We start from the raw sequence: 25039 nt of genomic DNA on the forward strand, positions 1-25039 counted from the left end.
GAGTCACGGGACTCGTCTGAAGGTAACCGGTACCGGATAAAAAATGTACTACGCAATAAAAGGTGGTTACTACACTATGTACACAAAAGTATGTGGACACCCCTTCAAATTTGTGGATTCAGTTATTTCAGCCACACCTTTGCTGACAGGTGTATAAAATCAAGCACACAGCCATGCAAGGACAGACACATCAAAACCTTATTCCTAATGATTTATTTTTGGATCGTTTTTTTTGTTTAGTTTTCGTTTAGTCTATTCAAACGGACCACATTTCAAAGGAGACACACACTCATTAAGATCAGGTGTGGCCTATTAGTGGGTGCAGCCAACACACCTGAACAAACTTAACAAGATAGAGGATAAGAGAGTTGTGTTGATGCTGAGGATGGAATGTATATGTTTTTAAATAATATTCTTAGAAGTTCTCTGAAAGTTACTTTAATTAACTGCTGAGTGAAAATCTCAATTTTTAAAGATAAAATTCTGTTTACTCAAACCCAAATAATGTTGTTGACTCGCCCTATACTCATATTTGTGGCCAAAGCATAAATTGGAGAAAATAAACACTTCAAAAACCGCACCTCAAACTTGTATCACATACTCCTAACTAACCCATAACCCATAACCGTGTGTGTGTGTGTGTGTGTGTGTGTGTGTGTGTGTGTGTGTGTGTGTGTGTGTGTGTGTGTGTGTGTGTGTGTGTGTGTGTGTGTGTGTGCACACATGTGTCAGACCCCGGCCCTGCAGCTGTGGATCAACTACGCAGGTGGTGGTATCATACTGTAGAGTTGGCTGGCGTTATGCCTACTCTCGAATACATGATCCACTGTACTCTGGATCAAATACTATAGACAACTTGCTGAAACTTGAGAGTGTGATAAATATAACATTTTGCAAAAGAATAATGCATAATATTATTCCATTGTAAAAAAAAAAGGAGAGTGTAATGTAATCTTTTTTCTGTTGTATTGAAGTTTTTTTTAACTTCCTTCACTTCGGGTGCCATTACTGTTATATTTCCAACTTGACTGAGTAGAAATTTTGCAGCAAAGACTAAGTAGGGACTTAGTTGCGCTACTGTATAATTACTCTACAATTATGCTGTTGTAATGGAAACTAATAACACAGTAGCCTATGTACAAATTAGGGGAAAAGCTGGTCAGATGAGCAGATCTAGCTGGACCAGTGTCTTAGACTTATCGGACCATTTGTTCTGTGTGTCTGGGATACGACCAGACTATTTGAAACCGTTCAAGTACTTTGAGCCTTTTCTCTAGCGTGCCAGATGGGCTGGGTTTAATGTTTTGGGACTATTCTATTGATTTATTTAGCCAGGCATGCTTAATCAAGCACAGATAAAGTATTTGAAATGATTTGAAATAGTATTTGAACCCAAGTCTGGAGATGACCAGTGTTCAGGTCAGTGAGTGTGCCATAAAGCCGGGTCTTTTATTTGGCTTTGGTTGTCTTACTTGTCCCCCGCTGCTCCCCTGCTGTGTGAGCAGCTTCTTCTGACAAGTGGGGTGGGATGGAGGGACGGCCAATCTATGGCAGGCTTTGACATGCTGAGTACTCTCTTTGTCTGACGTGTCACCGAGAAAGACCCAGCAGCACTTGAGGTGTGATTGGTGTGCCGCTTTGCCATGGTAACTATGTTGTCGGCACGGTGGATGTGTGTGTCTGTGTGTGTTTTAGTAGGGATGGTGGCGGGGCATTTTCTCATCAACACCCCAAAACATTGGATATAGAAGCTATAAATGATGTTATTATGTTTGAATAATGTATGATCGGCGCTATGCTACCGTTTGTCTGCTCACAAGAAAGCTTGTTCTTTGTCAAACTGAACACACAGGAGACTCCCACGATGACCTGTTGTTGCAGGTTCAGAATATCCCCTTAAAGTTTTCCAAGAAAACTGAACTTTGTCATGCATCTTCTGCATGGTCTCACTGGCACCAAGTCCCACTGAACTTGTCACTCTCCAGACCTGAGCCTCATAGGCTGGAAATGGGCTACGGGACCACCAAAGGGACACCAAAGGGACACCCCAGTGCACAAACTGATTGAATCAACAATGTTTATTGCACATTGTGTTGTGTTACAGCCTGAAATCAAAATGGATAAAATACTTTTCCCCCCCTCACACAATACCCCATAATGACAAAGTGAAAACATGTTTTCAAATGTATTGAAAATGAAATATATCTAATTTACATAAGTATTCAAACCCCTGAGTCAATGTTAGAATCACATTTGGCAGTGATTACAGCTGTGAGTCTTTCTGGGTAAGTAGAAGAGCTTTCACACGTGGATTGTATAATATTTGCCCATTATTCTTGTCAAACTTCTTCAACCTCTGTCAAATTGGTTGTCCTGTAAAACTTAGTTTGAAGTGAGACTCTATATCGCATGACGCTGTATTTCATTTAAAGTCAGAACCCTTTGGTCATTCATAACACATACATAAATGCCTTGTAACGTATTACGCTGTGCTTACTATAAGGTCAGACACCTTTGGTCATTCATAACACATACATAAAGGCGTAATGATGTAAACACAAATTTATTAACCATTAGGGAATTATCACTAGCAGCTAAAACAAATAAACATTAAAGACATGTTTAAATCATACATTTCCTTTTATTTGTAAAGTTTCAAATAGTCCAGCAATGCAATTACACTACCGTTTAAAAGTTTGGGGTCACTTAGAAATGTCCTTGTTTTTGAAAGAAAAGCACATTTCTTGTCCATTAAAATAACATCAAATTGATCAGAAATACAGTGTAGACAATTTAATGTTGTAAATGACTATTGTAGCTGGAAAGATTGCAGATTTTTGGGGGAATATCTACATAGGCGTACAGAGGCCCATTATCAGCAACGATCACTCCTGTGTTCCAATGGCACGTTGTGTTAGCTAATCCAAGTTTATCCTTTTAAAAGGCTAATTGATCCTTAGAAAACCCTCTTGCAATTATGTTAGCACAGCTGAAAACTGTTGTGCTGATTAAAGAAGCAAGAAAATTGGCCTTTAGACTAGTTGAGTATCTGGAGCATCAGCATTTGTGGGTTCGATTACAGTGCACAACTGAGCAAGAGGACAAGTACATTAGAGTGTCTAGTTTGAGAAACAGACACCTCACAAGTCCTCAACTGGCAGCTTCATTAAATAGTACCCGCAAATCACCAGTCTCAACGTCAACAGTGAAGAGGCGACTCTGGGATGCTAATTAGATTTCCAATTTTGTTGTTTTTCTATTAAAAAAGTGTGATAAACCAGAAAAAAATGACAGGGTTATACATGCTTTGTGAAGCCTCAATTGAATATGATTTATAATGCCTTTATTAAGCAGTGCTTATGCCACCCTTTATATAGCATGTATGTAATATTTTATTTAGTGGGTTATGTCACATTTGACAATTGTGGTTATGTCACACAGCAATGCCTCTTAAAAGCTCTTTACAAAGCATGACATACTGTTATAGACGGTTTATGAAGCCTTCATAAGCTGCATGCCATTTAAAGCAGGACCAAATTTCAACAACATATGGTGAGAACTTAAAAAAATACTTGATCCATTTTGAATACAGGCTGTAACACAACAAAATATGGATTATGTCAACATGGATGAATACTTCCTGAACAGTGTTTTTTCTGAAGGGTTCAATTTAAAAATAGACAATGCATATAGGCCTAGGGTTTCAAGCTTTGGTTGACTTGAAATGTAATCTTCAAGTTCATCATTAATATGTTGGATTCACATCTTCATCTCAACCAAAAATCTACATTAAAGAATAGGCCAACATCAAATCAATCTTCATTTAAAGTGCATTTAAAGATTTGATTAGATTTCATCTTATTCTTTCATTTAGATATTTGATGGAGATGTGAATCCAACATATTAATGATTAACTTGAAGATTACATTTCAAATCAACCAAAGCTTGAAACCCTAGGCCTATATGCAATTCAAGATATTAATTATTCATTTGTAGACAAACTGGAATTCAAGCCAGACTAAGTTTGTGGCACAGAAGATACATCTCCTTCAAATGTTAATATTTGTATTTATTAGGGATCCCCATAGCTGCTGCCAACTCTTCCTGGGGTCCAAACACACCAAGACACTTACATTACACACAAAACAAAAGATTAAACAGTACATCATATAACACCGCTACACTACTACATATCCACAACACAAAAAGCAGGACACCACCATACAACAATATTAAAATGTACTTGTGTGTAGAGTTTGGTTGCATTGACAATGACACACAATTCAATATCACTTTTGCAATACAGTAAACAGTAAATGGTGCTGTACTCCAGCACATTCGACTTGAAATAATACAATGATTCTGTGGTAAAAGTGCAGACTGTAAGCTTTAAATTTGAGGGTCTTTTAATCAGCTTTAATCATCTTTAGGGTCAGCTTTAATTTGAGGGTCATCCATATCAGGAGAACCATTTAAAAATTACAGCACTTTTTGTATGTGCGCTCTTAGAAAAAAGGGTTCCAAAATGATTCTTTGACCCATAGGAGAACCCTTTGTAACAGTTTTTATTCAACCTTTGAATGAGAAACACAACCATGGCCACATTTTGAGGATATTGTAACTATATGTAATCATAGAAGGTGTGCATTTTCAAGATAACATGCAAAGGTCGGTAAATCTGTGGAGGTCTTCACATTGCTATAGTAATCTGTGCAGAATCTCGAACAGCCTTGATCACTTGCACTATTTACTTTTAATGTGATCTCAACTGCAATCCAGGTCATTTGGTTGTGCTATTAGATGAAGCACATTGATAATACATTAAGTTGTTGTATTAATACACAATATCTGACATTGTATTCCCATTTGAAATTCGTTGTGCTTTTAAATGGTTTAAAGTGTTGTGATAACACATTTAGATGACAACTAAGGGCTCGTGTCACCAAAGATCAGCGCTATAGCACGATTGAAATTTAAAGGCAATGTTCCCGGGTTTGCAGAGACTGCATCCATGGTAAATAAGTCTCAATCGGAAATGACCTTTTAAATTTCGGATTGAATCGAACCCTAACCCAAAAATCTGACGTAGTTTTTCAAATTCTAATTTGGTTGTGCTTTTAGATGGCTGAAAGCATAGTGATAAAACATTGGGAATTCCACAAACTTCTGGCTGTCTTTCTGAATGTGTGCATAAAGGATGAAATCCCATTGATCAACGTCTAAACCAAATATTACCCAAATTTCCACATTGAAATGACATGGTGCGCCCAGTAGCCTTCTCCAAATTCCACATAACAAATATACGTATATATAAGTCATCTGATAAACACAATGTGTTCAATCATAGTGTTTTTACTACTTTATGATTGGCAAATTAAACAGAACCTACTCTATATTGCTATTGATTATTAGTAATTCCAGGACCATTAAGTGTTGTTTGTGTCCAAATAGTTATATCTTTATTGTGTTTCTTAATCTTATCTAATCTGAGTGAAACTTGAGATCTGGGAAGTGCATAGGCTGGGCAACAGACAGAGAGACAGGGGGTGTTAGGGGTCTGGATTAGAGAAGTCTGGGTTATCGTTTTACACCTCCCCCAGGGAATGCCACATGACCCTGCAGAAGGGAGGTAAAAAGATGTTGGGCCACGTTCTGAGCACTCAATGAGAAACACATGTAGGAGAGAGGGAGAGGAGGAGGAGGGGAGGTGGGCAGTGACTAAAGCCTGTCTCTGTGAGAGGAAAGAGAGTGCTGCTCTGAACGCTCCTCACATTTTCAACAGGCTGCGCAGGGGACAGGATCTAAGAGAACAGGAATCCCTGTGTGTGTGTGTCTGTGTGTGTGTCCAAGAGTGAATGAGTGAAAAAGGAGTACATAAATCTGTCTTATAGAAACCTCCACGCTGGACATTGGGCTCAGGACTGGAAGATACAGAGAGGTTATTCTGAGGAAGAAGAGGAGCTACACTGTCATATTTTCTATCTGATTAAAAGGGGAAGAAGAGGAGAAAGGGACATGTCACGTGCAATCCCGAGAAGAAACACCAGCAAGCAAGGTTTGCAGAACCTCTTGAAGTGAGTAAAAATATGAATACAGTTTTTGGAGTACAAATAGATTGAATAGAGAAAGAAAGTTAAGTATGCTGTTTATCAGAAGGGAAGAGCTAGAGAAAATGATAAAGAAAAGGTATGCTAGACTCTGGTAAATTGAGTCATAGTGCTATATTATTTTACAGGCAGCATGCTAGAGTAAATTGAGTTGTAGCTCCAGCCCCTTTCTCAAGCTCTTTGTTCTGTGAACACAAGGCAGCAATCAGGTTAATAGTTACTGTGACTGAGACACAGGTACTGTGTGGCCAAAACAGCACACAACTCAAACACACGAAGCAACTGGAAAATTCAAGACCAAATGCTGTATACTAATCTATGAATGGTCTTCAATTACAGCTGAGTTGGTGTTCCACGTATGGACGTGAGTCAGAACCTGTCCTCATTTAACTCAGAACAGCCTTTCTTGGCTGAAGAAAACTGCTGCATTAATTTGTCTAAAATCCATATTTCATTAAAAAATACACTGAACGGTTCGATATACTGCATAATATTCTCCATATGTTAAACCATGTGTCCATATATCCCCAGTTCTGGCTAGCCTCTCCTTAGTAAACATGTTTGTCTGATTGGGCACCAGAGGGAAGGATCAGTGTACTGTACTGTAGATGTGGGTCAGAGATCAGAGATCAGATCACACAGCAGCATACACAAAGCGTCTCAGAGTAGGAGTACCGATCAAGGATCAGTTTTGCCTTTTAAATCACGTGTCTTTTAAATCATAATGACTAAGAGGGGGGACCTGATCCTAAATCAGTACTCTTATTCTGAGACGCTTTATAAATACAGGCCCTGGGCTTTCTCCTGCTGCTCTGATTACAGGAGGGGTTATTCAATGACCATTGCCCTGGGTCTTATCACTGTTGACACAACCTGGACAGGGACTGAAGCAGAGCGCCACTCTGTCACCAGAGACAGAACTTTTCATCAGCCCTCCTGACTGGGTTGTTTATTGTTCCTTTAGGAGGCTTGGAGGGTGGTGGAGGAGAGAGAGAGAGAGAAGTGGAGAGAGAGAGAGGGAGGGACAGAGAGAGGGAAGAAAAGAGAGATAAAGAGAAAGATTATGAGAGAGGTGCCCAAGGCTTTCTCTTCTGACTGCAGCTGAGGGAAATTCAGGCAGTGAGCTGTGTCAGAAGTGACGGGTGACATGGGCAGCGCGATTGTGAAAGAGGCTGCTTATGGGTGGTGGCATGTTAGGTCTTTTTCCTTATTTTTTTCATTCCTCCAGCGTTGCTCTGTGGGAGAAAGCAGGTAGTGAAAGAACAGTGTAGGTACTCTGTAAACTCTCATTCCCAAGGGGGACCAGTACGAAACAATTCTGCATAAGAGCATCTGCTAAATGACTGTAAATGGACATAACATGACACATGAAAATAACATTGATTCCATCTAAAGAGAACCAATTCAGTCTCATTAACTAACAGTCTTATTTACTTCCCAGTTTGAAGGAACACAGAATACCGTTTGGGAAAGGAACCTTAAGACACTTCAACCATTACGATCAACAAAAGAATAAGTGAAAGAGAGTGAATGAGTGCTGCATTCAGTCTTCAATGAAAATACAATCCTTTTGTTTTGATTGTGTAATCAGAGTTTTCCAGTTTTGTCAATGGGAGAGGAGAGGCAGGCTTGAGGATTTCAGGTGGAGCAGAGCAGGTGTGGTTTGTCAAACAGCTGAGAGTTGAGGCTTAGGCTGCTCCGAGGGTGTGGAATACAAGATACATTTTTGTGGGTATTTTTTCAGTGCTGCCAAAACGATATTTTCTCGCACACTCACACACTTGTCCCTTTAAAATGCTCTGCCAGTTGCTTTGACATGCCAATGAGAACGCTGTTTATCTTGAGACACGGTGTTAAAGATGTGATTAACATCCAAAGATAACAGGTTTCAAACTGGTGTCGTCCCACAGCTTTTTGATGAACCTGATTATGGCTGTGTGTATGTGTGCGCGCGTGTGTGTGTGTGATACCTTTTACTAGCCTTCTTGTTTACTCTGATGTTGCCATTTCTGAGTTAGGATGTTTTTACACATATCATACTGTAGACATAATTCTACAAAATGTATGAGGGGAGGTGCCACTGGGCACAGATGTCAGTTCAAGTTTTAATTTACATTTGATTGAGTTGTCAACTAATGTGAATTCAACATGAAATCAAACATTTGAAACATGTCATTGTATTTAGGTTTAAAGTTCCCAAAATTCCTTTACATTGATGACATTCTGCGAATTTTGGGTATGAGTTAACAGAACATGAACTTTTAAAAGTGAGGGCAGTGGTGGAAAAAGTACTCAATTGTCATACTTCAGTAAAAGTAAAAAGTAAAAGTAAATGCTATACATCAAATTCCATATTTTAAGCAAACCAGATGCCAAACAGAGACACATTCCCATACTCAGAGGCAGTAGGGATGACAATGCATTATATTGATAGGTGCATAAATTGGACCATATTGCTGTCCTGCCTGAGCATTTGAAATGTAGTACTTTCGGGTGTAGGGGAACATTTCTGGGAGTAAAAAGTACATATTTTCTTTAGGAATGTAGTGGAGTAAAAGTAAAAGTTGTCAAAAATATAAATAATAAAGTAAAATAGATATACTCCCCCAAAAAATGACTTAAGTAGTACTTTAAGTATTTTACTTATGTACTTTACACCACTGAGTGAGGGAACCGTTAGGAGGGGAGTAGAATGCTCTTCAACCAATGTGTTTAGGGAACAGTCATAAACATTACAGCCAGGCCAGGGAGTGCATCAAAGCTGTGTCCCAAGAAGCACTTGGGCTAATCCTCAGTGCAGATGGTGGAGAGAGAGATGGATGACATCAGCTTCAGACAGACACTCCTCCATCCCATCCCTTCCTTAGAAAGTGTCTGATTATGCCAAACCTCTCATCCGCTTGTCTAAAGGTTCTGTTGCCTCTGATATACTATCAAGTGAGTCCCATCCCCATCCCATCATTAGAAGGTGTCTGACAATGCCAAACCCTTGTAGTCTTTTGGAAGTGTTTTTGCATTTTTTACAGATTTTCACCCCCGCAACGAAAGTATGGTTTTCAGTTTGTTCATGAACCCTCATCATCTTGTCTAAATGTTATGTTGACTCAGATTTACTATCAAGTGAGAAAGAGATATTGATGTTAGAAGCCAAACAAACTCAATGTTTAGTCTTATTATTGGTAAAAAGCACTCTTACACTAAGCAATGAAACTGCCCTCTCAGAAAAATAACTTGACATAAGCGTAGCTTGGCTAGCTGCGCTTGTGTCACAGAGATCTCTCTGAGATTGTTTCCATTTTTGTTCTGTTTGTTTTTGTCGGTATTGACACGCCACTCTTTGAGGTACCAGATGAGGCCTCTAAACACGTTTTATCTCATGTTGTAACATTCATTTGAATGGGTCAAGAAAAGCATGTTGGTCTGTTTTGAATGAAGTGAGAGAGAGAGACAGAGCGAGTGAGGGCGCCTCCTCTGATAGATACATAAACTATCAAATCCCACACTGTGAGATAAGATGAAATGCAAATGGTTTCACCAGAGCTGCTCATTGGACAGCTTTATCATGGTATTCCATGCAGTTGAGAAATTACGTGCGCATATACAGTTCCAGTCAAAAGTTTGGGTTTTTATTTTTACAATTTTCTACATTGTAGAATAATAGTGAAGACATCAAAACTTTGAAATAGCACATATGGAATTGTGTAGTAACCAAAAAAGTGTTAAACAAATCAAAATATATTTTAGATTCTTCAAAGTAGACACCCTTTGCCGTAATGACAGCTTTGCATTCTCTCAACAAACTTTATATATTTTTTTAAATTTCACATTTATTTAACCAGGTAGGCCAGTTGAGAACAAGTTCTCATTTACAACTGCGACCTGGCCAAGATAAAACAAAGCAGTGTGAAAAAAACAACAACACAGAGTTACATATAAAAAAAACTTTGTCAATATCACAATAGAAAAGAAAAATTAAAAAATAGAAAGATCTATGTACAGGGTGTGTAAATGTAGAAGAGTGGGGAGGTAGGCAATAAATAGGCCATAAAGGCGAAAATAATTACAATTTAGCATTAATACTGGAGTAATAGACGTGCAGATGATGACGTGCAAGTAGAGATACTGGGGTGCAAAAGAGCAAGAGGGTAAGTAATAATATGGGGATGAGGTAGTTGGGTGTGCTATTTACAGATTGGCTGTGTACAGGTACTGTGATCGTAAGCTGCTCTGACAGCTGATGCTTAAAGTTAGAGAGGGAGATATAAGGCTCCAGCTTCAGAGATTTTTGCAATTCGTTGACCAGTGCAATATACCTGCTGGAGCGCATGCTACGAGTGGGTGTTTCTATGGTGACCAGTGAGCTGAGATAAGGCGGGGCTTTACCTAGCAAAGATTATAGTTGACATTATAGATGACCTGGAGCCAGTGGGTTTCGCAACTGATATGTAGTGAGGGCCAGCCAACGAGAGCATACAGGTTGCAGTAGTGGGTAGTATATGGGGCTTTGGTGACAAAACGCATGGCACTGTGATAGACTACATCCAGTACATCACAGTAGTCACCTGGAATGAGGTAGTCACCTGGAATGTTTTTCCAACAGTCTTGAAGGAGTTCCCACATATGCTGCGCACTTGTTGGCTGTTTTTCCTTCACTCTGCGGTCCAACTCATCCCAAACCATCTCAATTGTGTTGAGGTCTGGTAATTGTGGAGCCCAGGTCATCTGATGCAGCACTCCATCACTCTCCTTCTTTGTAAAATAGCCCTTACACAGCCTGTAGGTGTGTTGGTTCATTGTCCTGCTGAAAACAAAATGATAGTCCCACTAAGTGCAAACCAAATGGGATGGCCTATCGTTGCAGAATTCTGTGGTAGCCATGCTGGTTGTGTGCCTTGAATTCTAAATATTCACAGACAGTGCCACCAGCAAAGCACTCCCACACCATCACACCTCCTCCTCCAGGCTTGATGGTGGGAACCACACATGCAAAGATCATCCTTTCACCTACTCTGCGTCTCTCACAAAGACACGGCGGTTGGAACCAAATATCTCACATTTTGGACTCATCAGACCAAAGGACAGATTTCCACCGGTCAAATATCCATTGCTTGTGTTTCTTGGCCCAAGCAAGTATCTTCTTCTTATTGGTGTCCTTTAGTAGTGGTTTCTTTGCCGCAATTCAACCACGAAGGCCTGATTCACACAGTCTCTGAACAGTTGATGTTGAGATGTGTCTTTTACTTGAACTCTGTGAAGCATTTATTTGGACTGTAATTTCTGAGGCTGGTAACTCGAATTAATGTATCCTCTGCAGCAGAGGTAACTCTGGGTGTTTCTTTCCTGTGGCGGTCCTCATGAGAGCCAGTTTCATCACAGCGCTTGATGGTTTTTGTGACTGCACTTGAAGAAACTTTCAAAGTTCTTGAATTGTTCCCTGATTGACTGACCTCCATGTCTTAAAGTAATGATGGACTGTTCTTTCTCTTTGCTTATTTGAGCTGTTCTTGCCATAATATGGACTTGGTCTTTTACCAAATAGAGCTATCTTCTGTATACCACCCCTATCTTGTCACAGCACAACTGAATGTCTCAAACTCATTAACACTTTTTTTGGTTATTACATGATTCCATATGTGTTATTGCATTGTATTGATGTTGATACAATGTACATTGATACAATGTAGAAAATAGTAAAAAAGAAAGAAAAACCCTTGAATGAGTAGGTCCGTCCAAACTTTTGACCAAATAAGAGTACGAACAAAGTAAATTACATTATAATAGAATACAGGAATACAGGAACACACAATTTAAAATACAATATTTACACGAATATTGGGGAAGGGGGGATGGGGGCAAATGTATCAATTGAGCAGTATAATAAGAGTCTGGTAGCAACAGTTGTGGTGCGTGCTAAGGTGAGGAGAATCAGAGCAGGTGGTCAGTCCAGTTCAAGTGTTCAGTAGTCTTATGGCTTGTAGATAGGAACTGTCTCTGAGCCTCTTGGTATACGACCTCATGCTCCGTCACCTTTTGCCCGACGGTAAGGGAGAGAACAGCTTGTGGCTGGGGTGCGTGGGGTGCGTGGGGTCCTTGTTGATGCTGCGTGCTTTCCTCAGGCATTGTTTCAAGTAGATGCCCTGGGTGGGTGGAAGCATGGTCCCAGTGATGTACTGGGCTGTCTTCACCACCCGCTGGAGGGCATTACGGTCGTGGATGGAGCAATTCCCGTACCAGGCCATGTTGCAACCGGTCAGGATGCTCTCGATGGTGCAGCAGCAGTATTTGGAGAGAACCCGGGGTGGCATGCCGAATTTCTTCAGCCGCCTTAGGAAGTAGAGACACTGTTGCACCCTCTTGACAAGAGTGGTGGTGTTGTGGTGATGTGGATGCCAAGGAACTTGAAACTCGTGACTCTCTCTACTACAGTCCCATTGATATGGATCGGGGCATGTTCCCTCCTCTGCTTCCTGAAGTCAACAATCAACTGCTTTGTTTTGCTGACGTCGAAGAAGAGTTTGTTGTCCTGACACCACAATGGCAGTAAACTTACCTCCTCCCTGTAGGCTGACTCGTCGTTTGGTTATCATGCCTACAACCGTGGTGTCATCAGAAAACTTGATGATGGAGTTGGGGTCATGCAAAGGCATGCAGTCATGGGTGAACAGAGAGTACAGCAGAGGACTGAAGACACACCCCTGGGGGGCTCTGATATTAATAGTCAGTGTGGAGGAGGTGTTGTTGCCATTTCTCACGGCCTATGGTCTGCCTGTCAGGGAGTCCAGGGTCCAATTGCAGAGGGTGGTGTCCAGACCCAGGGCTCTGAGCTTGGAGGGAACAATAATGTTGGATACTGAACTGTAGTCAATGACCAGCATTCTCACATAGGTTTTCCTCTTGTCCAGATGTGTTAAAAACCGTGTGAATAGCGATGGAAATGGCATATTCCGTGGATTTGCTGGAGAGGTAGGAAAATTGGAGTGGGTCTAGTGTGGCTGGCATCCTGGCATTAATGTGGGCCATGACCAGCCTCTCAAAGCACTTCATGATGACCGAGGTGAGCGCGACGGGGTGCTAGTCATTTGGGCATGTCACCTTGTTTTTCTTGGACACCGGGATGATGGTGGTCTCCTTAAAGCAGTAGGGGACAAGAGCCTGGGACAGGGACAGGTTGAATATGTTCAAGAAGATGCCCGCAAAGAAGACGCCCGCCAGCTAGTCAGCACACACTCTGAGGACACGACCAGGGATGCCAACTGGGCCAGTGGGTTTGTGAGTATTCACTCTTTTGAGAGTTTTCCTCACATCAGCCTTGGAGAGCGAAAACACCTGGTTGTCCAGTGCAGCGAGAGTCTTCCTGGATGGATTGGTATTTTCTGCCTCGAAGCTAGCGTAGAATGTGTTAAGCTCGTCTGGGAGGGAGGCTTCGGTAGGAACCTCACAGCTGGATTTTCCTTTGTAGTCTGTGATAGTCTGTAGTCCTTGCCACATGTAACATGAGTCTGAGTTGTCGAACATCAATTCAAGTTTGAGTCTGTATTGTCTTTCTGCACCCCTAATGGATTTGCGGTGCTCGGACCTGCTTGCCTTGTTTGCGTGGTGCACCACCGAGTCATCTGGGTTCCCAGATGTAGTAAATTCGCTGTGCTCCTCTCATTTCGTAACTTGTTTAACCACTTCTTGGAAAATGAATCTCTTCAGTATCGTCAACAACATGATTTTGTGTCTAGCTGATATAATGGCCTCCACACAGTAACTGTTCTAACTTGTTTCATGACAACCATGAGATCATTATGGAAAGGTTTCCCAGCACCCCCTCCTCAGTGTCTGTCTGTCTGTCTTTTATCAGGGGATTTTATTATTTAGTAATTCAGCGAGTAAACAACGTAACTTATTTTGTTAAACATGTGCTATTAACCTTTCTAATTTACGCTAATAACAACTTTGTTTGTGAAATGCTTACTTTGTTACCTAATGCATCTGTAGTCAAGTATTACTTTACTACTTACAACGGTCAAGCAAACGGTGTGTTTATGTACAAATTCTACACAACAGCAGGAATATATGTTCCTGTCCTCCTCTGATCTCTGTGGTCTCTGGGTGGCCAGTCTGATTCTTTAACAGGCAGGTGTCAAACCTAACATGGGAGTCAGAAATTAGGGAATGAATTACCAGAGGGGTTCACATTTTGCTCTGCGGGTTAAGGTTGTTGGTGGCCTATGCTCCAGGAGGGGTTAAAGCCCTCTGGCAGTTCCTGTTACGGGGTCTAGTTAATAGGTAATCAACTAGCTGTTTTGTTATCCAGACCCCGCATGTAGGGACTTGTACAATACTTGAACATGACTATTGAACTTGACCTTCATGTCTGTTTTAATTAATTATTCTAACATATCATACTAAAACATGGGATCAGAAGTGGCTCGAAAGCCACGCACTTGTTATTTTTGTAGCTATGTACAGTATAGGTTTAGTTACATTCCATATTCAAAGAAACACCGTTGTCTAATGCTAATGTTAAATACACCACAGCATAGTGATCACCTTGTTGTTAGCTGGCTAGCTAGCATCACCACTTACCTCGTTGACTGAAGGCAAAGATATCTCCTATTCCATCGCCGTGGCAGTAAACAATCAATCTCCAAAACCTAAAAAAAAAAATTGTACCTTTATTTTACAAGGTTAGTCTCATTGAGATTAACAATCTCTTTTACAAGAGAGACCTGACCACAAATGTTGCGTACACGGTACACAAAGTTGCATACACATTTACAACATAAAAAACAAAGCAATACAGTTTTTAAAACATCAATTTACACAATGAACAGCAAGATGGTTTGGGAAAGTGTGGCGCAACTAGGGGTCAAAACATTCACAGACCACCACTTAATTTTCCACCATAGTGTTTAACCTAGCTTCAAACTAATTGAAAGCAATTTCATCTGACAGAGCTGAGTCTGGACAATACCAAAGGCAGACTGCAGTTCTTCAAAGGCCTCATTCAGTAATGAAGCACAACAACTGTGTCATTAGCATAAAATTAGCATTTGACACAATTCTATCAACAATATTAATATAGATATAGGGGTGGCAGGTAGCCTAGTGGTTAGAGTGTTGAGCCAGTAAGCAAAAGGTTCCAGGATCAAATCCCTGAGCTGACAAGGTAAAAATCTGTTGTTAACCCACTGTTCCCTGGTAGGCCGTCATTGTAAATAAGAATTTGTTCTTAACTGACTTGCCTAGTTAAAAAGGTTAAAAAAATAGGTAATAAACAACATTAGTCCAAGAACAGAGCCCTATTGCACTCCCTTCTGGATAGTTAACATAACAGATTACTTGACATCAAACTGGACACACCGAAATGCTTTCCTGCAATGCAAGCTGGACGAAGAAAGTAGCTTCATGAATACCTTCTGGACCCCTTGGAGTCGGAAACGCTGGCTCAAGCTCCTGTTTGTTGTGGTGCCTGAGGTATATCAACGCAAGCAGCACAAGTTACTGGCTCAAAGCCATTGAACCAGTCGCTGATGATATCCTGATTGTAGGCTACAGTGACACGACGAACAAGCAGAATGCAACCAAGATGTGAAGCTTCTAGCACTGATAGAGCACTGCCAACTGTCACGCTGGTATAAAGGATTTGGAGACAGGCGCAGGAATACACAATAGGGGTTTTTAATACACCCAAAACAAACACGTATACAAAAACACTGGGCTGTACCCAAACAAAAGAGTGAGGGTAAACCTTGTTGAACAATATGGGACGATACCCGTAATACAAAATATATAAAGCATGCAGCATAACAGCTTCACCAACGCATAGGTACTCACACCACCAACGGACATGGGAACAATAACCGACAAAGACAGAGGGAACAGAGGGCACATACTGTATATAACATACTAATCAGGGGAAATGGGAACCAGGTGTGTGTAATCAGACAAGACAGTCCGGGATTGATGATAATGAATCCTGTTCAGTAAAGCCTAGAAAGCCAGTGACGTAGACCTCCGGATCTGGTGAACAGAATGAGCATTAGTACTGGGGGGATCCGTGACACTGACCAGTTAAGGTGCGCCTTGGCCTTCTAGAAACTATAATTCAAAGTGAAAGACACTTCCATTGCCACATTCTCTCAGCCAAAGCCCTGCAGCCAGACAAAGAGAAAGTAAGAGTGATCCTCATTATGCCAAACCCGACTGATGCAAAAGGAGAGCAGCATCTTATCAGCTTTGAATACTATCTTGTTCATGCCACAACTGTCAGCAGTCTGTGAGCCTCTACAACGACTGCTGGACGACTGCTATCCAAACACGAGGCTGCGGTGCAGGAGATTAACTTCTCTAGGGTAGGGCCAGTATTTTGACATCCGGATGAAAAGCATGCTCAAAGTAAACTGCCTGTTACTCAGGCCCAGAAGCTAGGATATGCATATAAGTCCCTCTTTATATCCCAAAAACTCTTTATATCCCCAAAAAGTTTTGTTGGCGCGTTTTGTTCAGTCATCCACTTGCTCAAAGGCGACAAAACATGCAGACGAATACATCCTAATAGTACCGGTAAAGTTCGTCAAAACATGTCAAACGATGTTTATAATTAATCCTCAGGTTGTCAATTGTCTAAATAATCAATAATATTTCAACCAGACAATAGCATATTCAATAGAAAGGAAAAACAACGAAAGGCGCAAACTCGGTCACGCGCGCAAACCAGCACTGCATGATTCTACAGTCCACTGACAGAAAGGTCTCATTCTTCTTCATTTTTCAGAAAACAAGTCTGAAACAATGTCTAAAGACTATTGACATCTAGTGGAAGCCATAGGAACTGCAATCTGGGTCCTAACCCATTAGATACTCTATAGGCATTCAATTGAAAATACCCACATCAAAAAAATCCCACTTCCTGGATGGATTTTTCTCAGGTTTTCGCCTGCCATATCAGTTCTGTTATACACAGACACTATTTTAACAGTTTTGGAAATTATAGTGTTTTCTATCCAAATCTACCAATTATATGCATATCCTACTTTTACTTTGGGCACGCTTCTCATCCAGATGTAAAAATACTGCCCTCAAGCCATAAGAAGTTTTAAGGTCGCTACACACTTTACAAAATGACACAAGTCCTACGTACTTTTGTGCAGTGTCTACGACGCTCCGTCACTCTGTTTGCATAGGGTGTGTATTGCCTATGATTTTGTAAGCAAGTGATTGTGTTAAACTGTTTTCTATTATGAGAGTTGATTAATTAAAAAAAGAAAGATGACAACTGAAGTGGAAATAAAATGCAATGCCTTTCCATTTGTTATTGCATACCAGTGAAGAACTTAATGTTGTTGTTACGTTTGCACTTTCTATTGAAAAGGATGATGTTAAGGGATATAGTTGATAGGTAATCGGCTAGCTGTTCTGTTATCCAGACCCTGCATGTAGGTACTTACATGAACATGGCTTTTGAACTTGACATTCGTGTCTGTCTTTATTCATTAATCTAACATATCATACTGAAACCGTTCCCACTCCAGTAACTCTGCTATTCACACTCACCTGTGACACACAACACTGACCCATCTGCTCTGGAGAGGCATTTGCCTGTTTGTCTTCAGTTTTGTGTGGCGACAGGAGTGGCATGCTCAGGCTTGCTCTGGTGTGAATTTACAAAGGGGCAAAAACCGCCCTAAAAACATTCCCTCAACAGTCTCACTGTCGGAGTTTGGCTCCTTGGCCCTGCGGCTGTTGCTTTTGAACGTTATTCAGAGGAAGTCGAGCTTAGACATTGTTACAATTGTCAGGAAAGGCAACATAAGCCCCAATGTAAACCAGATTCTGTAAACCATATTCTTTGGAGTGTCTTTTCTCACTACTGTGAGTGAGTTCATGGAAATAAAGCTATTACAGATCGGTTACAGATCTAAAAGATGGAGTGAGAAAATGGGTCACTTAGATTAGGTTTAAACGAGAACAGATTCAATGACTGAAAGAGGATGACAAAGAAAGAAAGGCCATCTATAATCCAGACACCAAAAGATGAATTACATCATCATCTGAGTCAGACGTTTGACTTGTGCCAAGAATGAGATAATCCCATAATGCTGATTAAAGGAAAAATAATAAGAGGGTGTAAAAGTTAAGTCAGAGAGTCTTGGTCCTGCCACGTCCACTACTACCATACCAACTGGGTGTGCTTGCGTCCTTGTCTCCACAATGGTTGTGTCCCAAAAAAATTGGAGACAAACTCATACAAATGATATTTTACCTCATAACTGATGTGTCAAATGTGCTATACTGTGAAATCGCCTTTGTGAAATCTTAAATATCTTCCTGATTCACAACTCAGTGGTTTTGGGCACTTGGTCATGTCATTCTCCCCTGGCCTCTCTCTCTCCTACCTACTCACGCTGACCGTAACTGCTCAGCGAAAATGCCTGAAGGCAAAGGGAGGAGAGGGGAATGAGGGAACGAAGCTGATGCTATTGCTTGTAACCGAAAATTACTAATGGGTGGTGGGGGGCTGATTTTACAGACCATCCCACCTACATGGTTCTTTATAGGGGGTGTTGTAAAATGGAGAGTCACTGAAACAGATGGGTTGATGGTCTCAGGTGGTGGTAACAACACGCACACACACACACACACACACACACACACACACACACACACACACACACACACACACACACACACAGGACCTGGGGTCTGGGACACATTAGGGCCCTATTAGTGACCTGAGCCTGCCTTAATTGATCCAGAAGCCAAATGGATGTACGTGCTGTCATCTGACACCCTGGCACACAGATGGAACCTATTAACCACCAGTCTTCCTGCATTCACCCTCAGGCTAATACAAATGTATGTTTGCGTGTGTGTGTATTCACCCTGAGGCTAATACCATGGTCCCTTCGCTAAACAACAGAGACATACAGCACAGCAGACACGTCTATACGTGCTGTAGTATCTGCTCATCATAATCACAGAAAAATAGGTGGCATGCACTTCCAGGCAATGTCTAAATGTCTAAATCAGCGAGGGTGAACTTTAAACCCTTTTTGCGTCCCATGGGGAGTTTGGTTTGTTCTGCCGTGGAGAAAGGGGAATAAACTGTTGTGATAAATATGTTGCTGCAGTAAAATGCAAACATAAGGACAGCCACATGTGTGTGCATGTTTACTGGTGAGGGGTATGCTGTAGTGGGTGGGAGAATCTCATCCGTGGCGAGCTGAACGCTGGGCTTAGCGGAGGGATTAGGCATTGTTTTAAAAACATCTTCTTGGGAGAGCCCAGGCCGAGCCCAGGATGATGGCTCAGGGAATCCATGTCAGCTATAAATATAACGCTCAAAGACACACGGTGCTAAAAACAGTTCCTTATTTAGGTTCTAAAGCTACAGTCTGTGATTTTGAAAGCTGTTCAATGGTCATTTCAATTATTTATTACATTTGTTCCCTAGTCCCATATCTCAGAAGTATACCGAAACAAGTGGCAAGGACCCATTTTGTTGTTTTTCAAATCTCAGACTATAGCTTTAAACAATGCTTCTCTCCGGCTCTCCACAGAATCACCACCCAAAGGAGCGTTGAGGATGCAGAGGAAGTGGAGCGAGAGCGTCGGCGCAGGGCCCGGGAGTCCTTCCGCAGTATGGGCAGCAGCAGCACCTCGGACCCTGGAGGCCCTTCACTGGACAATGTGGTACTGGCTGAGGACGGCCTGTAAGTACCCAATTACAGTCTTAGAAAAAAGGTGCCATCTAGAACCTAAAAGGGTTCCTTGGCTGTCCCCATAAAAGAACCCTTTGAAGAACCCTATTTGATTCCAGGTAGAACGCTTTTGGTTCCAGGTAGAACCCTTTTGTGTTCCATGTAGAACCCTTTCCACAGAGGGTTCTACAAGGAACCTAGAAGGGTTCTACCTGGAGCCAAAAAGGGTTCTCCTATAGGGACAGCGGAGGAACTCTTTTGGAACTCTTTTTTTCTAAGAGTGTACTTTTACTTTGACTCATCCAAGATGATAATGGAGTTATTGAACCTATATTAGATCAGTAATTTGAGATGACTCATTTCCTGTCCCAAACATTACTCATTCACCCGCTCAGTCATGTCCCATCTCTCAAATCTAAACTACAGTGTCTTTATTACAGTATGTTTTGGATTGTACTGATGCAATGATTTATATTAAGGGGTGTTTGTCAGACTTTCCAGCTGTGGATGCCTCAGTCTATCAAATCATGGGAGTGCTACTGGGACGGTTAGTTCCCCCTGTTTGCCATACATTCAGTTGTTTATGGATCTGCTCCACAATCCTGAGGATGCGTGGTTACAACAAATAAATATTTTCTTTGGGAAAAGCCATTAATCTCCACATCTCCTCTTAATCCCTCTCTCTCCCTCTCTCTCCTCTCTCTACCCCATTCTCTCTTCCTCCCTTTCTCTAGCTCTCTCTCCCCTACTTGTTCATTCTCTCTCTTTTCTCTCTCTCTCTCCCGTACTCATTCCTTCACTCTCTCCGTGTGAAGAAGGACACACAGCTGCCTTCCCATTACAGCATCTCAGAAGAATGTTTACTACAAAGTGTCTTGAAAAATGACTACTATGTCATGGCCCTTAGCATAACTGCCACTTTTAATCTCACAGATGGAATTACAGACTCTCTCCAACACCTTCTCCAAGTGGGGAGAAGAGAGAGTAAAACAGCTGATCATGTCAATGGCTCTACGTTTCTAAAACTTTCTAAACCGGGTCACTTTAGCTCTACCTACGTGTACATATTACCTCAATTACCTCGACTAACCGGTGCCCCCACACATTGACTCTGTACTGGTACCCCCTGTATATAACCTCGCTATTGCAATTGTTATTTCACTGCTGCTGTTAAATTATTTGTAACTTTTTGTTTCTACGATATATATATTTTTTATTCATCTATTTATTTATTTTTTACGTTTTTCTTAACTTCTTAAAACATTGTTGGTTAAGAGCTTGTAAGTAAGCAAAGTACCTGTTGTATTCGCCGCATGTGAGAAATACAATTTGATTTGGTTTAGTTAATGACTTGACGTGTAATTGTTGCTTGATCATAAAACAGGCATTGGAAGATTTCAAAACCTTTTCAAGCACGCACTGTTCTCTTTCAGTTATTCATTTTGATATTTTACTCTGGCATTCACAAGAATCTCTAAGTAGCTCGAAGAACCAATCAAACACGTATGTCAGAGACAAACAGGTTGAGTGGCGAATGAGGGAGCCCCTCCCCTCTTACTAAAGAGCCACTCTCCCGCCCTCTGATCATTCTCACCTCTCTTCCTCACAGAAGAGTTCTACTCTAGCTCTCCTCAGCATTACTTGATCTGTTTTTCTGTTTAACTGTTAACAGGTTTGCCGTTGAGGTTAAGCTGCCGAGCGCAAGTTTTTTCGTCTTTTGTGGTGGGTGACTTTACCGAAAGGAAAGTTTTGAAAAGTACCCAATTGTCATACTTGAGTAAAAAATATATATCTTAATAATATATCAAAAAAATATGTCATTCTGAGCAAGGCAGTTAACCTGCTAATGTTGATTAAGGCAGCCCCCCGCAGTTCTCTGATTCAGAGGGTGTGAGTTAAATGCGAAAGACACATTTCTGTTGAATGCATTTAGTTGTACAACTGACTACTATCCCCCTTTCCCTGTGCTCTCTAACTGAGGTGTTATGCTTCCTGCAGGACCTTTTGGACTGAGGGAAGGCTGTCTTTCCAGCCACTATCTTGGCCTGTCATATAGGCTTAAACAAGGACAAGGTGGGAAAACACCCCTTGTTATGTCGTTTCATGAAGGGGGTGTGTTGCTTATGTCCAGATCCTAAATCTTTAGTCCCGTCATGAACTTGTCTATTGAGCTTGAAGCTATTTCACAGCAGCCTTTTGACCTCTGGAAAGTGTGGAGAAATATCTCTCCTTTAAGACCGCTTTAATGGTCGTGATTAGGTCCGCAATGCAAGTGACTGAACTACATGCACTGTCAGTTCAACATTCGTGACACAGTTTGCCCTGGGATTTAACCTTGTTGCCCAACTTCGTATTTTTATCTAAGGTCAGTGGCAATTACAATTGCCTCACCTTGGAGCTTCCACCTGCTGCCTTTCCCTTCTACAGAAGAGGAGTGGCTCCTCCGTTCGTGTCCAGTACGTGCACTGTGCATTTACTTGGATAGGACGAGAGCAATGCACAAGCGCGACCAACCCTTGTGTTCTGGGCAACTCCCTGCAAGGGGAGGCCCCTCTCTCGTCAACGGTTGTCACATTGGATTGTGGAAACTATTATATTGGCCAATAATAGCAGCTACAGGAGGGCCTGAGGGCTCACTCCAACAGAGGTATGGCTATCTCTTGGGCATTGTTCAAGGGCATCTCCTTAAAGGAGATTTGTGATGTGGCTTGTTTGGCATCCCCTCATACTTTTATGAGGTTCTACCGACTAGACATAACTGCACCTTCATTGGCACATACTGCCCTCAGTATCGGGGCCTCTGAGGGTTTATTTTGTGGGACTGCCGGGATTCGTAGAGTATGTGCTATACAGGAGTTGGCCGTATCCCACTGTGAGCTATTGAAACAAATATTTGAAAGAGAACATAAAGTTACTTGCGTAACCCTGGTTCTTTGATATATGAGTGAGATATTTCACCATATTTTCCTACTCACAAGAGTGTGAAGAAGTTTTGCATGCTTGGGAAGGAGCACAGTGTGGGAGAGTGGCTCTTTAGTATGAGGGGAGAGGCTCCCTCATTCACCACTTGATCTGTCTGTCTCCGACAGACGTGTATTATTGGTTCTTGGAGCTAGTTAGAGATTCTGGTGAATCCCACTGTGAGATACAGTATCTCACTCATAATATCAGAGAACCGGGGTTACACAAGTAACCTTAACCGGACCGCACACACGCATGAATCCGCATGCGCCATCACGCGCATGTTGATTTGTCCCCCCACACCAGACGCGATCAGGACACGTAGGTTGAAATACTAATATAATTAGTCATGTAATATAAACATTGGGATGTTATTTTACCTGAAATGCACAAGGTCCTCTACTCCGACAATTAATCCACAGATAAAAGGGTAAAAGTTAGTTTTCTAGTAATCGCTCCTCCTTCAGGCTTCCTCTTCTTTGGTCTTTAGATGGCGGTTGGCAACCAAATTTAAGGTGCATTACCACAACGTACTAGACTGGAGTGTGGACCACAGTTCATCTTTCAACCACCCACATGGGTATATGCTCCTAAAAACCAATGAGGAGATGACACGTGGGTATATTCGGGGCGGCAGGTAGCTGGATCAAATTCCTGAGCTGACAAGGTAAAAATATTTCCATTCTGCCCCTGAACAAGGCAGTTAACCCACTGTTCCTAGGCCGTCATGGTAAATAATATATTTTTCTTAACTGACTTGCCTAGTTAAATAAAAAATAAATCAACATATGCTCCTAAAAACCAATGAGGAGTGTGAGCAGTGTGGGTGCAATGATTGAATAACATGTAGATGTGCATTTATTTTGCAACGCACACTACGCGTGCGGTCTGGTCAGCATGTAAATTTCCTCTTTGTCCCCAAGGGTCATAATAGTTCAGAGAGATCAAACTTCAAGACAACTGTCAAGATTGGTTTGGGGTTTACTGTTATTCAATCTCTGTGTCGTTGACACTCGCGTGCTGCTCTCTCAACAACGTAATTACCAGCTCAGATTCAGACCTGCTTCCTTTCTCGTTGTTTTCAGAGTCATCACAGTATCATGACATGTCAGAGCCATTGCATAAACATTCCTCTCCAACAGGTGCCTGTAGCCTTTATAGGGTAGTGTCTTTGGTGCCAGAACGAACCACTTCATAACATCTAAACAACATATACATGACTAAACACCTGAAAAATCACACCACCACAATTACTGCCCATTATTTCTGATAATATATATAACCTGCCATCTGGAAACATCAATTTACTTTAGTAGCTAACCTGTTTAATCAACATTGGAATGCCTAGTGGGAGCATTCCATTCAGCCAGCTCCTGCCAAGATGAAACAGACTTTCATTACAGGGCTGTTTTAATGAATGGGGGATAGAGAGAATAAAGAAGTAGAGGGATAGGGAGAAAGAGGTGCGCTGCTAATCTGTTAATCACTCGTTCTGGTAATTGATAGAAGGTTCATGGAGTCTTTCAGCCAGATGCAGATGTTTGGACTAACCTGGGGAGACCCCTGTGAAGTTTGCACAATGAAAAATAACTACTAAATGTCCTGTGGTCGTGTTGTATGAAAAGCAACACAGTATTGGTCTAGAGGCAAGTACCGTGCAGTGACTGCAGTCGCGTTATAAGAAAAGAAATCAACACATTGTTAGTCTAGACTCTAGAGGTAGATATCGTGAGGTGACTGCTGTCTTTTTGTAACTAACATAAGAAAAACCCAGTGTTTATTCAGCAGGTGTTGTGGTGAGGACAAAATGGCTGTGTGGTGATGAAAGGGTAGTTAACATATTTTCTGTTTCGTCTGGACCACAGCCATGTCAATATTGAGCAACCTGGGGGAACACGAGGACAGCTCCCCCCTGAGCACTTAAAAAAAATGGATCTTCAAAAATGTAGGACATCTGGATTTTTGAGCTTTTCCACCATTTCAATACTTTGATAGAAATTAATAGCTCACAAAATAAAATGCTGATATGTACATTTATACTGATTGCATAGCATTCTTGCCCTGTTAATTGGTTCTCAAAGAGGAGATGACGGTAAAATTCACAGCCTTATCCACTTTTATCACCATTTAGGCTCCCCACCCACTGCCTATCCACCATGGCCCCCACAAGATTATCTACCATGGCCCCCACAAGATTATCTACCATGGCCCCCACAAGATTGCCTACCATGGCCCCCACAAGATTATCCACCATGGCCCCCACAAGATTGCCTACCATGG

At 41.5% G+C, this 25039-nt stretch overlaps 1 protein-coding gene across 1 annotated transcript in view; it reads left to right on the forward strand.

Annotated features, from left to right (window-relative positions):
• Window positions 1-5776: 5776 nt before the first annotated feature.
• LOC120066137 (non-muscle caldesmon-like) overlaps window positions 5777-25039 on the forward strand; it is a 58098-nt gene continuing 38835 nt past the window's right edge. Inside the window, exons 1-2 of the mRNA XM_039017279.1 lie at window positions 5777-6074; window positions 19658-19810. Of these exons, the coding sequence (XP_038873207.1) occupies window positions 6016-6074; window positions 19658-19810 (212 nt within the window). The 5' untranslated portion in view covers window positions 5777-6015. The remainder of the gene's footprint in view (window positions 6075-19657; window positions 19811-25039) is intronic.

The sequence above is a fragment of the Salvelinus namaycush genome, chromosome 21, assembly GCF_016432855.1.
Source record: "Salvelinus namaycush isolate Seneca chromosome 21, SaNama_1.0, whole genome shotgun sequence".
NCBI classification, from domain to species: Eukaryota; Metazoa; Chordata; class Actinopteri; order Salmoniformes; family Salmonidae; genus Salvelinus; species Salvelinus namaycush.